This window comes from Canis lupus, chromosome 34, assembly GCF_048164855.1.
Source record: "Canis lupus baileyi chromosome 34, mCanLup2.hap1, whole genome shotgun sequence".
In the NCBI taxonomy this organism is placed as follows: domain Eukaryota; kingdom Metazoa; phylum Chordata; class Mammalia; order Carnivora; family Canidae; genus Canis; species Canis lupus.
Window position 1 is genome coordinate 16,282,008 of NC_132871.1, and position 17,198 is coordinate 16,299,205.

At 34.1% G+C, this 17,198-nt stretch overlaps 1 protein-coding gene across 1 annotated transcript in view; it reads right to left on the reverse strand.

The window, feature by feature from the left end:
- UBR3 (ubiquitin protein ligase E3 component n-recognin 3) overlaps window positions 1-17,198 on the reverse strand; it is a 227,572-nt gene that overhangs the window by 147,455 nt on the left and 62,919 nt on the right. Inside the window, exons 6-10 of the mRNA XM_072811042.1 lie at window positions 16,082-16,148; window positions 9,648-9,778; window positions 8,029-8,257; window positions 789-968; window positions 106-239 (exon numbers count right to left, since the gene is read on the reverse strand). Of these exons, the coding sequence (XP_072667143.1) occupies window positions 106-239; window positions 789-968; window positions 8,029-8,257; window positions 9,648-9,778; window positions 16,082-16,148 (741 nt within the window). The remainder of the gene's footprint in view (window positions 1-105; window positions 240-788; window positions 969-8,028; window positions 8,258-9,647; window positions 9,779-16,081; window positions 16,149-17,198) is intronic.

Genomic DNA, 17,198 nt, shown 5'->3' on the forward strand with positions numbered 1-17,198 from the left:
CCATTATTATATATGAGTAAACAAGTCAATGTTTTCACAAATCTTTTTCTTAAATCGCTCTTTTAAAGTTAAAGACAGAAATTAACAAAAATATTTTCAACATACCCTAACTTTACAATGGGATAAGAGCCCCCACATTGGCTGTGCACAGGCCTCAAGTTCAGCAGCAAAGGCAGCATAGTAGGTCTGAGACTCAAATTCCACATGCTCATTTAGTTCTCGCTTGTTTAAGTTCATACCTTGCAAAAATTAAAGCAGATATAAACTTTGCCAAATGGGAGCAAGTATTCAAATTAAAATCAAGTAAAATACTTCCTAGCACCAAAGACTGATGCGCACAAACAGCATAAATGACACAATATCTAGAAAAATAAATAAATTATTTAAAATAAAATAATCTAGTCTTTTCAGAAGTTTTTACACTTTGTGAATTATCTGTTATATAACTAAATATGTTAAACAAGAAAGTCAAAACTATTTAATTGATGCTACTTGAAATTTTATGAAAGTGCTATAAATCTTTCTTGAGTAGATTAGAAATTTCTGGATTAATGATTTAAAGTGCTAAAATACTACACTCATTTCCTTTTTAATAATTTGATATTTTGCATGACTCTAATATATCTTCATGAACACCTGATTAAAGTACTTACAAATCTTAATTAAAATGAAACATTTCACATGTAACCCAAATAATGTGCTACTATCTTTTAATTAGTATATCTGATCGTTTTGCATTATGCACTTTGTAAACTAAAAAAAATTAACCAAAAAAGTAAAATTCATACCTTGAAAGAAAGATACAAAGTTCATCCATGTAACTAACAAACCATGGTCCTCCAAAAATCTCTTAGCCACACTTTGATGAGAAAGGATATTAATAAAATCACTGACAAGAGGCCAGTAAGTGTTATTCTTCAGTAATGCTTCTCCACAGTTCACTACCACATGTAAACTATTTTCTTCATCTAAAACAGACACACACAGCCCAGTAATAAGTTAAAAAAAAAAAAAAACAAACCAATGATACACATTATACACATTAGAAACAGGGATATCTGAATTCAAACTACAGCCATATGATGTGTTACTTAGACTCTGAATCAATTTACCCATCCATAAAATGGGGAAAAGACATGTATCTTAAGGGAATTAAATGAAGTATTAACATAACACATAACATATAACATTACATTATTAAAATTATTATTACCACATTAGTTTAACATACTACATGACATTGAGCTAAGTATATGTTCATAAAACTTTATTATTTCCTTGATTTTAACAACATAATGTAATATGTTCAGTGCCAATTAGTAAAATATCTTTATCCCTAGGTTAATCTCATTCCACCTTATCAAACAAATCTGTAAGATATGGATTATATAATTGCTTTCTTCTATTCAAAGAATATATAAATATAATTTTATAGCAAACACAGTGTTCTAAAAATTAAAGATACATGTAACTAAACTTCTTAATCCTTTTTTAAAAATCCTAAAGTTTAATTACATTACTGTGGGTGGTGAAAGATTAGGCATGTACAAATCTTTACTATTAGAAATTAGAGTGTATATGCATTAGCTCTCTTAACCTATTCCAACTTAACTGATTCACTGGACAAATGAGCCCCCCATTCCTACTATAAAACATACTAATATTCATAGTATACAGAGTGCTCAAAGCTACTAACCTATTCCCTCCTACATAAAAGCCAAAATACATACTTATCCAGAGTCTTTTTTTGTTTCTGTTCATGCTAATTGTTCTTTTTAAAATTTAAATTATAAGTACATACATAAACTGATGATTATGAATACATAAAGACAAATATTACAAAAACTGGGTCATAAGTTTGAGAGACAATAAAAGTGCCTAAGAAAATGCTAAAAAAATCTTGGAGAAAAATCATAAAAACCTAGAATTTTACACTCAGATTGGTTCACAAAGATCTTTCTGTTCTAACTCTAAAGACACTGAAACTGGAAATCACAGATGATGCTTTGCAGAAGTGGTACATATAAGAAAGATGAAGGAGAACTCCAATCAAGGAAACCATATCTTAAAAATGCTTTGCCCAAAATTAACAGGTTAGAGAATGAATATGCATCTCTGTATTTTAAGTTAAAGTATATTGTTTAATACATCTATGTATCTTTTTTTATGATTCCTCACTTTAACCAACTTTTTCAACTAACCATCTACTTGTTAAACTCATCAGTGAAGAGGCTTCTATTGCACTTACTTTCCATATATTAAATTTACGTTTTCAGTCCATGAAATTATTTTACCCACCTCTTAACTTTTAAACATATATAAGAACAGGACCCACAATGTTAATCATACTCTCTTTTAGTGCCTCTAATAGGATGAGAGGTATAACTGAATGAAGTTGGGACTTTTACAGATACCCATACCTAAGATTAGTTGTCACTCTGAGTGACAACTATTGCCACCATGAGTTAATGAGCAGTTGCTATTAACGGAACAGTGCTCAGTGATGCTGGAATTTAAAATTTTTTAAACATGAAAATCACTGTTCTATTTTATTGAAACCAGAAGATGAATATGCAGAATACAATTAATCAAAATTATTATTTTCCTGGCACTGCTTTAAATACTACTGTTCTTGTGAAAACTACTTTGGAACCGTCAATGAAATAAAAGGACTAGGACTTCTATTTTTCCCTGAGACTCACTCAGCAACAAATATTCATTGAGCACTTACTGAGGGCAGGGTATTCTATTAAGTTTGAGAATACAGAGGTAAATCAATCAGAACTTATATAGTATCTCTCTCCATTGAGATTAATAAAAGAAGACTGGGTGTGATAGGGCTATGATAGCCAAAGCACAAGAAGTTATAGGGAAAAAAAACAGCTAGTCTACAATTCAGGAAAAGACTTTCCTGAAGAATAAATGTCTAAACTAAGACCTACAGAATGAAGGGGGAATTAGGATCAGCCAAACAAACTAGGGATGAGAGAGGAAAATGGTATTCTAGGTAAAGGCAGCAATAAAAAAAAAAATGGAATTGCTGGGAGAAAGAAGGGTGACACAAATGAAGCCAGAGGACCTAAAAAATCAGCTTCAGGAGATTGGAGTTCATGTGAAGAGGATGACAAGACACCGGGGGTGGGGGGGGTAGGGTTGAGAGAAAGGAACATGATCAGATGTGTAGTGTGGAAAGTGACTAAGAGAGGGTGGTGATGGCTAGTGGTATAAGGTCTTAAGAGACGACAATGGCTTGAATTATGGTGGTGGCGTGAAGATGTAAAGATGAAGAGAAATGGCTACTTTTAAGATGTTTAGAAGGTTCAAATGACAGACTCAGCGATGTTCATTATATCTACAAGAAGCAAGAAGTCAAAAATGACTCCTAGGTTTCTAATTTGGGCAGCTGTGTTAAGTGGTTGGACAGTGGTACCAAAACACACACTTGTGTACTCACATACACACATACACACACACACACACACACACAATAACTGAAGAGAAGCAGGCTTGATAAAGACGTAAGAAGGAATTTTTGGTGTGGACATTGTGTGTTTGAGGTACTTGTAAACATCCAAAGAGTATAGCTCGATAAACAGTTTCATATTCAGGACAGATCAGTCTGGGATTATTACCATATACAAACATTCCTATGTTATGCAACATTTGGTTTTGGGAATGGGGGGGTTGGCTTTTTTTGTGAAAGAGAGAGAGACGCCAGGAGAAGGGCAGAGGGAGACAGAATCTTAAGCAGACCCCATGCCCAGTGCACAATCCTCAGATCATGACTTGAGCTGAAATCAAGAGTCAAATGCTTAATCGACTGAGCCACCTAGGCGTCTCTATGACATATGGTTTTAAGTTCTCATTTTATACAGACTGTTTCATAAGACAAATTATAAGATTTCAGGGATATGAATAGTTGTGAGTTATGCTTGAATCACAAAAGTAATACGGTGTAGAAACACAAATACAACAAAGTAAAAGTATAAGGTAGGGATTACATACTACTAGAGGCTTTTTTCTTTTAATCTTTAGCTATTGCTGTGGCCATGTGAATTCTCATTGTCTCAGCTTCTGTATTTACTTATAGAAAAAGTTTTCAAAACCTGTATAACAAAAATTTCTGTAAAAGCTAAATACATTTAAAAAATAAAAACAAAGTACAGAGATCCTGTTGTAATATCTGTAGCTACTTATAGGTAGTTCAAAATATTTAAAGCCCATTCTAATAAACTTGATGTAAAAACAGGAAAGTTTATGGTGTCTTTAGAAAACCAGTAAATATGTATCATGAAATATTATGCTACTTTTGAAAATGGAATAAAACACCATGAGAGCTAAAGATAATTTTAGACGTTGGCTTAGAAATAATGTGATATACTTCTGGAAAAAAATTGTACTTAAAGATCTTAGCAATGCTACCAACAGCTATTTAGCTTTTGGAAAATTCAATTTTTTAAAGAATTTCTAGGACAGACAACCTGCATTAGAGGGGAAGTATATACAGAAAGCTAAATAAGACTTTGCAATATGACTTCAGAAAATATGGGAAAAGTGACAAAGTGCCAAAAAACACCAACATCAACAGGACAATCAGAAAAGAGTTTGGGGCCACAGAAAGAATAGACCATCAATAGTGTGAAATGCTACTGAAAAACAGGAAAGATAAGGTCCAAAGAGTGGTCACAGTTTTCCCCCATCATGTATGTCATGAAAAGAGTGATCATATAATTTATTATATGAACTGGAATACTGATGAGAGTAAAAGAGAATATAAATAACTATGTCAGAACAACAGAGGGACACCTGGGTGGCTCAGTGGTTGAGCGTCTGCCTTCAGCTCAGGGCGTGATCCTGGAGTCCCGAGACTGAGTTCCACATTGGGCTCCCTGCATGGAGCCTGTTTCTCCCTCTGCCTGTGTGTGTGTGTGTGTGTGTGTGTGTGTGTGTGTCTCATTAATAAATAAAATCTTAAAAAAAAATAGAACAATAGGCATTGCTTGGAGCCATTTTGGGGAAAGTAGAACATGTGACCACTAGAGTCCTAGACAATTTCGGGGAGAGCAACAGAATTATGAAAGTAGACACTAGACTAAGGTTGGTTACTGAATGACGGAAAAGCAAGGAAACAAACTCTTTCAGGAAATCTGGCTACAGAAAAAAATATGAGGCAGATTCAAATACATCTTCTCAAACATTCTTCCTTGAAGATCAAGTGCAAACTATATATAACTAATAAGTACTGCTAAACCACTTCATCAAGAAAATAGACTCCAGATTGTTTCCATAAGAGCAGACACTTCTAAATTTTAAAAGTTTTCTAGTTTAGGGCACCTGTGTGGCATAGTTCGTTAAGTATCTGATTCTCGATTTCAGCTCAGGTCATGATTTCAGAGTCCTAAGACAGAGCTTGGCATGAAGTCTGCTTAAGACACTCTTTCCCTATACAAATCAAAACCACAATGAGATACCACATCACACCAGTGAGAATGGGGAAAATTAACAAAGCAGGAAACCACAAACGCTGGAGAGGATGTGGAGAAAGGGGAACCCTCCTCACTGTTGGTGGGAATGTGAACTGGTACAGCCACTTTGGAAAACTGTGTGGAGGTTCCTCAAAGAGTTAAAAATAGATCTGCCCTATGACCCAGCAATTGCACTGCTGGGGATTTACCCTAAAGATACAGATGCAGTGAAACGCCAGGACACCTGCACCCCGATGTTCATAGCAGCAGTGTCCACAATAGCCAAACTGTAGAAGGAGCCTTGGTGTCCATGGACAGATGAATGGATAAAGAAGCTGTGGTTTATGTATACAATGGAATATTCCTCAGCCATTAGAAACGACAAATACCCACCATTTGCTTCAACGTGGATGGAACTGGAGGGTATTATGCTGAGTGAAATAAGTCAATAGGAGAAGGACAAACATTATATGGACTCATTCATTTGGGGAATATAAAAAATAGTGAAAGGGAATAAAGGGGAAAGGAGAAAAAATAAGTGGGAAATATCAGAAAGGGAAACAGAACATGAGAAACTCGTAACTGGGAAACGAACAAGGGGTGGTAGAAAGGGAGGTGGGTGGGGTTGGGGGTGACTGGGTGATGGGCACTGAGGGGGGCACTTGATGGGATGAGCACTGGGTGTTATTCTATATGTTGGCAAATTGAACACCAATAAAAATTTTTTAAAAAGACTCTCTTTCCCTCTTCCTCTGCCCCTCCTCACCACTCTCTCTCTCTCTCTCAAATAAATAAAATCTTTAAAAATTTAAAACAACTTTTGAAAATTAAAGTTTTCCAGTTTATAAATTAAAAATATTTTGTGAAAAATCCTTCTCTAAATATGTAATTCTATATAAAAGAAAATCACCAATATACCTGAATTATAGATACTATTTCAAAAAAGAATAAGCAATACATGTAATACAGAATCTTTAAACAAAAGGGTCATCTTACATGAAGATAAAAACTATATAATACAAAGCAGCTTTTAAGTTTTCCTTTAAAAAAGGGAAACGTATATGGCTTAATGTAAATAATGTATTATGTTCCCACTATACCTACAATGGAAAGACAGTCACGTAGTGGTCAGGAGTACAGGTTTAAGTGCTCACTTCAGCAGCACATATACTAAAAATAGGAGTACAGGTTTAAGTCAGACACCTAGCCTTACTACTTATAGCTAAAAACCATAGATCATTAACTTCAATTCCCTAAGTCACAGTTTCCTCCCCTATAAATTAAGAAAAAAACAAAACAAAACAAAAAATACAGCATCTACAGATGGCTAAATGATATAATACAAAGTACTGAGAAAAGAGTACTGCATATAGTGAGTGCTCAAAAGATGGCAGATATTATATTAGCTAGCTATTATTAGCATATATAAGGCAGTGCACTCTATGTTGAGTATACACTATTTTTCAGGCTATGGTTCACATGAGAATAGACAAGACTATCAGAATAGAAAGAAAATAGTAGCTAATATGCAAAAGGAAGTAACAGTGGAACAAAAAAGTCTCAACTACAAGATCTCTCCTCCAAAGAAAATGGAAGTCCTGAGATTTAATCTCAGGTATTGTCTGGTGTTAAAGTTTAGCTCCATATGCCAACAAATGAAAACACAGTACTATCGATGTTGGCTTGCTTTGTGTCATGGTTAAGGGCAGATTCTGACATCAGGATGATAGGAAGACCTTGGCTCTGTCATTTACTAGCTATCTTATCTATGGTAAATGCCTTAACTTCTCTAAACCTCAATTTACTTATCTTTAAAGTGGGAATAATAAGGACAATAATAATATCAATCTCAGAGAATTATTCAGAAGTTTAACCGAGACAACATATGAATAGTGTTAACATAGTGCCCCATACATAGCAAATACTCCACATAAATTATTACAAGGAGATAAAGTTAAGATGAAAGACCACAGTGAAATGAGAACAGGAGGAAGCCCTAGAAATATTATGGCAGTTTGAGGAGTACCAACCATATAGTGGGCACAAAAGAAAAAAACTAAAGATATTACTGTGGAAAAACAAAAAACAGCAAGATTTATTTCAATTTTTAAATTATTAAACTATAGGCATATAAAAATATCTAAGGCAGATAACAAATTTATAATAAAAAATAGGAACATGTCTAATAAAGAAATGGGTTAAATTATGGTAAAGCCATATGACATACTGCAATCATTAAAAAACATGTTTTCAAGACATACAACACAGTGGCATATTTTTAAAGTATTATTTGAATCTGTAAATATGCTCATATCACGCAAAAAGACAGAAAAGAAATATCCAAAAATCTCAACAAGTTATTTGTGAATAACAAAGCTAAAAGTAAGTTTAAAGTTTGTCTCAAAAAAAATAGTTTGTCTTAAATTTAGATGAAAATTTTCAAAAAATTATTTAACAAAGATATACTATAATATTTTAAAGCTATTTTAAGCATATAAGGATTCTTAAGATTAGTTACACAAGTATACCAATAATAAAACTAGTGAAATAACCCTGAGTTTACCTTGTAGCTCACTTTTAATAAGGCAACTTTCCATCATGTATAATAGCACAGTGACCATAATATCCAGCAGTTGACATTCTTCTGTTACCTGTCTGGCTAACTCTTCATTGCTGAACAACTGAACACTAATATGCACAATTCTGTTAGACATTGTATCTGATTCATGACTTTTCTTCAGTGTTTTCATAATGAAAGCATAATGCTGAACAAAAGTTTTTGTAAAAGCAACCTGTAAATTTTTTTAAATAGGAAGAAAGAAACACATTAGTTTGAGTTTTAGAACACATTTTCCAATACATCATATTAACATTTTAAAGCTATTGTTAGCTTATGATGACATCCAAAGTAATTTTATTTTTTTTCCAAAGTAATTTTTAAAGTAATTTCAATGATGATAGTAGTCACATTCTTTTTTTGGAACCTTAGCAAAATACCTGGTTAGTTAAGAAAAATTTTAATAGGTATTTTTAATTATTAAACTTTTAGAACGATTATAAATACCATGATTTTAAAATACAATTTTCACTTTGCTTACAGATATGTCAATTAACTAACATAAAAGTAGGTGTCTTTGCTTTGCGCTATCTACTTTAACAACAAAATCTAAGGTCTTGATTAAAAACCATATCAGAGGATTTAATATAACTCCAAAATCAAGGGAGTCAATGTGATTACTACAAAAGAAATGTCTTCTCCTATTTGATTGGAAAGCTGACCATTATCTGACTAAATACTCTTGCTGTGTAACATATGCATTTCTTCTTGTTTTCTTAACTGGGTATAGACACAAAACAATGGCATTATTCATTAAAATGTAACTTCTAAAAAAAAAAAATGTAACTCCTAAGGAGGCTTTATTACCTAAACTGTAAGAACTACAGTCAAAAAAAGTGGGGGGGGGGGGGGAGAAGAAGGACAGCATAATTTATTTTCTTCTTATACACTAGGTTATGTCACTTTGCCATGACCACATGGTGGTCATAGGTGAGGGTCCAGACCATCTGGAACTAGAGCCTCTACCTATCTACATGTGTATATAGGTCAATAACTGCTCTGTGTTTAATGGTTATGGCCAGCAACAACTAACCCTATGATTTTCCCAAGCCTAACTACATAATCCTCTTTTATTAAAGTAATCTCTACGCCCAACATGGGTCTTGAACTCATAATCCCGAGATCGAGAGTAGTATGCTCTACCAACTGAGCCAGCCAGACATCCCTCTAATCCTACAATCTAAATTTAGCTGTCCCCTTAAACATTCTCATAGCACTCTGTACCTCTCCTTTGGAGAACCCACCACAATTTAATTGTACATATTTACTTCTGCAATTATGTTTTTGTTTGTCCCTCGGCATTCTCTTTGGACCAAGTTCCATGCAGAGAGACTACCCTTAGGAATACTGCTTTGTAAAACTGCTTTGCTTCAGATTTATGATCCCTTGCTTTTTGTGCAAACCTTGTTTTGATAGCATAAGAAGCTAATGCTTTTTATTAGTATTATATCAACCTTCAAAGCTACAATAAGCCACAGCTGAGAAACAAACCAAAAAAATTCATAATGAAAAGGCAAAGAAAGGGGAGCAAAGTTCAGAAAGGAAGGGAAAAAACATATGGATACCTTATACTCTTGATCTGGAAGCATGTTGAGTAAGAAAGTTACCATCTTCTGAGGGAATTCATACTTTATAGTCCAAAACAACAGTTCTTCTAGAAAACTTTTATGTTTCAAAACATCCATTATAGATTGATCTACATAAAAAAAGAAAACTTATCACCTAATGATTTAAGTTGCTCATCTCATTTAAGCCTTACTATAATTAATCATCTATCAACCTCAAACACTTGAATGTTTCTACAAATTAAGGATATCATTTCAATAATTCAATGATAATAATGACATCATCAATCCAGGTTTCTATCATCTCCATGGTATATAAATAATAAAATACCTTATATTTTATTAGAAAGCAGTTACTAAAAAAATAAGTAATTACTTGTCCTTAAACATAAGGTGTTTAAAATTTCTACTAAGATTCAAAATAATTATCTTACAAGAATAATATTCACAGTACTTAGTACTAATATTAATAGTAATAACTTTATTTTTTTAAGATTTTATTTATTTATTCATGAGAGACACAGAGAGAGAGGGGCAGACACAGGCAGAGGGAGAAGGAGGCTCCATGCACGGAGCCCGATGTGGGACTGGATCCCGGGTCTCCAGGATCAGGCCCTGGGCTGAAGGTGGCGCTAAACCACTGAGCCACCCAGGCTGCCCCAATAGTAATAACTTTAAGAACAAAATATTAAGGCCATAAAGCAAAGTTATTAAATCGTTTAATTTTTAGTTTTTAAAGAAAGGGAAGAAATTGTTATAAGATTCAATAATTTATTTCTTTAAAATTGTTCTTCATAAATTAAACACTAACTTTGCTGCAGGAAGTAATTACTAATCTATTGCTTACTCTAGTCTACAGAAGAATTTACTTTTATCTGGTAAGAATATACCAAGAAAATTATGAAGAATTGTTAACTTGCAACAGACTCAAGCCACCCTTCTTCATGCATAGGGAAAACAGAAAATGGATGCCCCTTTTAAATAAAAGTATTCAAAGAGGGATAAAATTACTAAACAGCCAATTTCTAAGCTACTCCTTGAGGTCCACTTTGTCTCCTGCTAATCTCTACATCTTTGTCACACTTAGTCAACAGAAAGGTCTCAACGGGTATATAATGAACTATTTTTAATACTTTGACTATTATTTCTTTGTCTCACTTTCTCTAATGTCTTTCCCTAAAAAAGAACTACAAAATTCTGACTATTGATCTTTGTGGGAGCAAATGATCTTGGGCTACTCCTCTGGATCATTAGGTCTATATAACGACATTTAAGAGGATATAGCAAGTGTCATATGTGAACGGACTAGTTAAGAGATGATGCTTACTGAAGGACTAGTGTTAGATGAGGGATTTTAAAAAATAGTATCACATACACCAAAATACTCAGGTATAGCCCTAAGTACATTACAGTTCAAAATGTTTTTCAGGGTAACCTGAAGCATTTTTTCAACTAACTCTACTCTCAACTAACTCTGAATAATGCAATCACACCACATCTCCTTAGGTCATGGATCAGTCTAAAAACATAACAATAGGGACACCTGGGTGGCTCAGTCGGTTAAGCATCCGACTCTTGATTTTGACTCAGATCATGATCTCAGGGTCCTAAGATTGAGAGCCCTATATCGGGCTCTGCACAGAGTCTGCTTGTCCCTCCCCCTCTGCTCCTCCCCGTGCTTGCACTTGTACATATGCTTTCTCTGTCTAAAATAAATATTTTTTTAAATGTAACAATAAGCTCAATAAACATGCCATCAAGAAGCATGCCACTACTCTCCTGATTCTTCTATAAAAGTGTGAGTTTAATAGGCTTGAATCAGTACTTCTCAGACATAACTTTAACAAAATTTTTCTGTTAATAATTAATAACTCATTATTTTCAGAATAACATTTTTATTATTCTGGAGACATTATAATTTTAACTACAGAGAGGCAAAAGTTTGTCCCAATTCCCTAACTCCCTTTCAATGTGCCTTTTACTAAAAGGCACTTACATACATAAGCAGTATGTAATAGGGATAAAAATATACATACAATTATACTATACATCTCCTTAGTGGAAACATATTCTTTATTTTCTAAATCTCAGAACTTTCTACTTGTAAAACAGAAATCTCTTCTTCCTGAACTAGATCATTCCCAGGATATGATAATGATTTTAAAATAGAAATAAACCAGTCTTGCAAAAAATGAGGTAAAACATATTCAAAGGCACACACTGACAGATTCAAAGCCAAAAAGTAATAAAATTAGGGCCCAAATGAATCAGGTGACATGAACATATGGATTATGATTCAAAATTAGAATATAACCCAGAACATATTGCTGATGTCAACTTAATTCTTACACTTTAACACTGATTGAAAATTTTAGACTATCGAAAAATAAAATCCTTACAGATAAGTGTTTCTAGAATTATTTACAAAACTAAAAGAATTTGTAGTATTCTCAGAATTCAGTTACAACTCTGCAAGTCTGCATTTGCCAACTGAAAGCCTGAAGCTACCATAATTATTAGGTGTCATGTACTGAAAAAGAAAGAAACATTCACCTTGTTTTAATAAATAAAACAATCCAAGTGAACCAGAAAAGCTATGGCTTCTACGAAAATGAAATTAGCTGCAGTTGTGTATGATTCCATTTTTTCATCTTCAGACAAAAAAGGCAAAGAAAAACCCCACAATGTCTTCATTGTTGTTCTTAAAATAGGTGATGTCAGTTTCCCCAAGATATTTAAGACACAGTGTGATGTGTTTTGTGTGTTATGGAAATGTGGTTAGAAATGTTTCCACTAATTATATATGACTACATATTTACCTTTAAAAAATGGGTTAAATTGTCATGATTTTTACAATGCCTAAACTACCTTAAGCCAAACTGTAAAAAAAGAGACTTCTGAGCAATCAGCACGTGGTACAAATGCATAAGTGAGGTAAAGATTTCATTCGACAGCAGAGTCCAGACCCTGTAACTCAGGAGCTCCAATAATCTCAGCATGTTGACTAAAGCCCTGTAGGCCTCAGTTTCTTCATCCTTAAAATTTAGGTTTTGAGAATAGACGGTGAATGTAGCACAGTACCTCAACCTCTGGCCTATCATTACCTATTTTATTTTCGGCTCACTTTCAAAGTGCTAAACCAAATTCTTACAAAAACTAAACCACTCCCTGGATTTTCAATATTTTCAAAAGCAACTAACTATCACTTTTTTGGAAATAGGGATTCTACTAATTCAAAAAGCCATTTCTTCCATGCATATACTTAAAGCAAAATGATAACTGATCAAATCTTAAATCTCTGTACCACTTCCCATCAGTGGAGGAAGAAGAGAAGATAATCCAATCTTAAATATGAAAAAAATCAAGTATAAAATAAGCTTCAACCTTAAGTCTCCATAAAAAGTATCATCAGTCAAAGTTTGACCAAGTTGAAGGAAAATAATGACACCATAATAGGTATTTTTTTGGCATCCCTAAAGCTTAAACTCAAGTGTGTACCTAACAATCTGCTTCAACTCAGATGTGTCTCAAGGATTCAGATAAACACATAGACAACTCTGGTAAGTCTAAGGGCCAAGTAGCCATATGGAGTTCTAATTTCCTTCAGGCATTATAGGTTCTCCTGCTAGGCAAGGAAGAAGGGGAACACATGTACACGTGCGCATCCTGGACCACAGATCAAATTTCATGAACGTTGCTAGTGTAGGGGCCAAATGTAGGCTACCCCAAGATGGGCCACTTTGGCATAAAGATTACAAGGTTCCTCAAAAAATCAAAAACAGAAATACCATGTGATTCAATAATTCCACTATAGGGTATTTACCCAAAAAAAACCAAAACACTAATTCATAAAGATATATTATGTACAGCATCGTTTACAATGTTTACTGCAGCATTATTTACAATGGTCAAGATATGGAAGCAACCTAAGTGTCCATCAATAAACAAATATATAAAGAAAATATGATATATATATACAATAGGATATTAGGCAGCCATAAAAAAGGACAAGATTGTGCCATTTGAGACAACATGATAGACCTAGAGGATATTATGCCAAGTGAAGTAAGTCAGACTGAGAAAGACAAATACCATATGATTCTACTCATAAGTGAAATCTAAAATATATGTACATATATATAAATAAACAAAAAGCAGGATCAGACCTATAAATACACAGGACAAACTGATGGTTACCAGAACAGAACAGAACAGAACAGAACAGGTAGGGAGATGAGCAAAATGAAGAGAGGACATAAAGGCCTCCAGTTATGGAATGAGTAAGTTACAGGAAAAAAAAGCAGACCATATGGAATACAGTCTATGATACTATAATAGTGATGATAGCCACACTTGTGAACACAGCATAATGTACAAACTTTCAAATCACTAAGTTGTGTGCCTGAAATTAATGTAACATTGTGTGTCAACCATACTCAAACAAACAAAAGCAATCAAAACCCAGCAGATTCAGGAAAAGCTCTTTATCCTCTCCGTCAACTGCCTAAAAAGAATTTACATAGAGGACCTGCTCCAGGAAAAAAACTATCACCATAGTAACTACATTATGATATAAACTAAGTACGGTAGGCAGGGAGGAACCTAGCAAGACCTGTTTGATCAAAGTCCTCTATTCTCACTGTTTCTAAGTGGACTAGGAATCATGTGTTTATCAAATATTTACTTTTTTTCATCTTCCTGTGAACTGCGTATCTTCCCTCTGAAGACCCAGACATCATTTACCCCCTTCTCACTAGTTCAGAATGACCTATATGCTTTATTTTGTCTGTTTTTGGAATTTCTATGTCTGTATGAATTCCCCATATGTACGTTATTAAATTTTATTTTCTCCTGTTAATCTGTCTCATGTCATCTTCGTCTGGTTAGAAGGACCTTGAGGGGTCTCCACCACTAGGCTCTCCAAGTTAAATGCAGCCACAAAAGAACTCAGAACAGACTTACAAAATGAGCCTCAACTGAAACCGTCCACTTGCTCCACCTTTCCAAGCAGTTGTAAATATTCCACAAGACACATTCAGTACCAGAAACTATAATCTTATTATTCAAAATATTATTCAAAATAATAATTTAACTTCTGGAGACTATACTACCCCAGGATATAGACTGTGTTAAGATTTGGAAATCCATGGCAAAAATCCACAGAGCATGGGCTGTCAATTAGTAACAAGGGCTCTTGGAAAGATTCTAGTGAGGGTCAAGAAAACATAGTGATTAACAGTTGAGGCTCGGAGATTTGAATTAAGGATCTACTTCTCATTAGCTGTGATGTCTAACATGTCTCCATTTCCTCATTCATAAAATAGTAATAACTGTTTTGTATGATGACTTTAAGAATTAAATGAAACAACATATGTGAAGTGCCTAGCACAATGTCTAGCATATACAAAAAGATCAATAAATATTACTCATTATTACTAATCTATTTCCTCACTATATATCTACTTCCTCCTTTGAGCAACCACATATTGAATCCTTACTGTACCCTAAATAAGTGCCATTCATTTTTATTCTCTTCCTCCCCCCCGACCTCTCTCTCTCTCACCTTCTCTCCCATACTCACCCTTTTTCACTCTAGAAATTGCATATCTCAGATTACAAAAAGATGTAAATCAAACTATAACTTCAGGCCAAAAACACTGGATCAAAGCATCAATGACAAGATTTACTTTTTTATGGCGACAAACATTATATGGTCTCATTCATTTGGGGAATATAAATAATAGTGAAAGGGAATAGAGGGGAAGGGAGAAGAAATGGGTAGGAAATATCAGAAAGGGAGGCAGAACATGGAAGACTCCTAACTCTGGGAAATGAACTAGGGGTGGTGGAAGGGGAGGAGGGCGGGGGTGGGGGTGACTGGATGGTGGGCCCTGAGGGGGGCACTTGATGGGATGAGCACTGGGTGTTATTCTGTATGTTGGCAAATTGAACACCAATAAAAAATAAATTTATTATTAAAAAAATAATAATTCACATCTTATGAAAAAAAACAATAAACAAAATTCCAATAGTAAGAGTTTCATTTGCTTTGGGATACCCCACAATCACTCCCTAACAATACTTTCTCCATTATTAGACAAATCTAAGAACATAACTCTCCCTTCAAAATGGCTAACCCACCAAGTGTTCTTAATGATTAAACATTTTTAGCTTATTTTTTAAGTTTTTATTTAAATCTAGTTAGTTAACATACAGTGTAATATTAGTTTGGGGTGTACAAGAGAGTGATTCATCACTTCCATATATCACCTAGTACTAATCACAAGTGTCCACCTTAATCCCCATCACCTATTTAGCCCATCCCCCACCCATCTCCCCTCTGGTAACCAACAGTTTGTTCTCCATGGTTAAAAATCTGTTTCTTAGTTTTCATTTTTAGCTTTTTATACAAGGAAAAAATTAAATATAAATACCTTTGGTGCTACTGCTTAGTTTGACCCTCTTTCTCTTGCCCAGACCTTGACTCCCATCCTGATCCTCCTGGAAGAGAATTAAAAAAAGAGAACAAAATCATATACAGTCCTATTCATGAATTTATACATTTTACCTAAATATAAATATACTTATAAATTATGTTAAATATGTAACACAGGCACGCTTACATAGTATTAATCAACACATTTCACTTCTATGTATACAGTATAATAAAATATATTTTTTATTTTTAAATTAGCATTATAATTAAAATATATAATGAAAATCCTTAGTATTAAAATACAAAAGCTCTTAAATTTAACCTGTGCTTTTAATGAAAGACTTATAAAAATCAAAAATGCCAAAATTAAAAATTTCCTATTTAGAAACATTTCCTAACCTTATAATATCACATGCACAAAGAAGATAAAGGGGAGGAGGGAAGCAGATTAACACAGGAAGAAAGAAGAGCAGGGGAAGAGGGCTAAAACAATGAATAGAGAAAAAGCTTTGAAGGATCTAAGAGGAAAAAATGAGTTCAAGAAATCAAATTCTGAAAAAATAAGCGCATTACAAGCTAGAAGTGACAGTTAAAAATAATAACAAATTTTAAGATACTTCGGGGAAAAAATTCAGGAAGGAAATATAGGCATTTCTGCTTATAAGTGATATATTCATTCCTGAAAAACCTCACACTAAAAATAACAAAGCTTAAAGGGGAAAAAAGATGAGGGGCAGACCACTGACATCCTATTCAAGTTTGTAACCCAAGAAGTAACAAAAGCAATGATCTGTACCTGGGGATATCATTTGGCCCAAACACCTTGGAGTGGTTTGAGGCCATCTCAAGGGATGTTAACACAGCATCACAACCAGAAAGGAAACCCAGTCAGCTAAGACAGCAAAGAAGGAAAAGGAGCAGAGGAAGCAGCAGCCTGCCCCTAGTGCAACCAATTGTGAAGCTAGAGGTGTGCCTCTTGGGGAAGGAGCCCTGAACGCAAGTGCTCCTTTCTAATTTTTTTTCCTTTCTAATTTTTTAAAATATTGTTGGAAAAGTTCCTGCTCCCTTCACAGCAGAATTCAGGTTTTTTCCCCTTCCAACTAAAGGATATGATT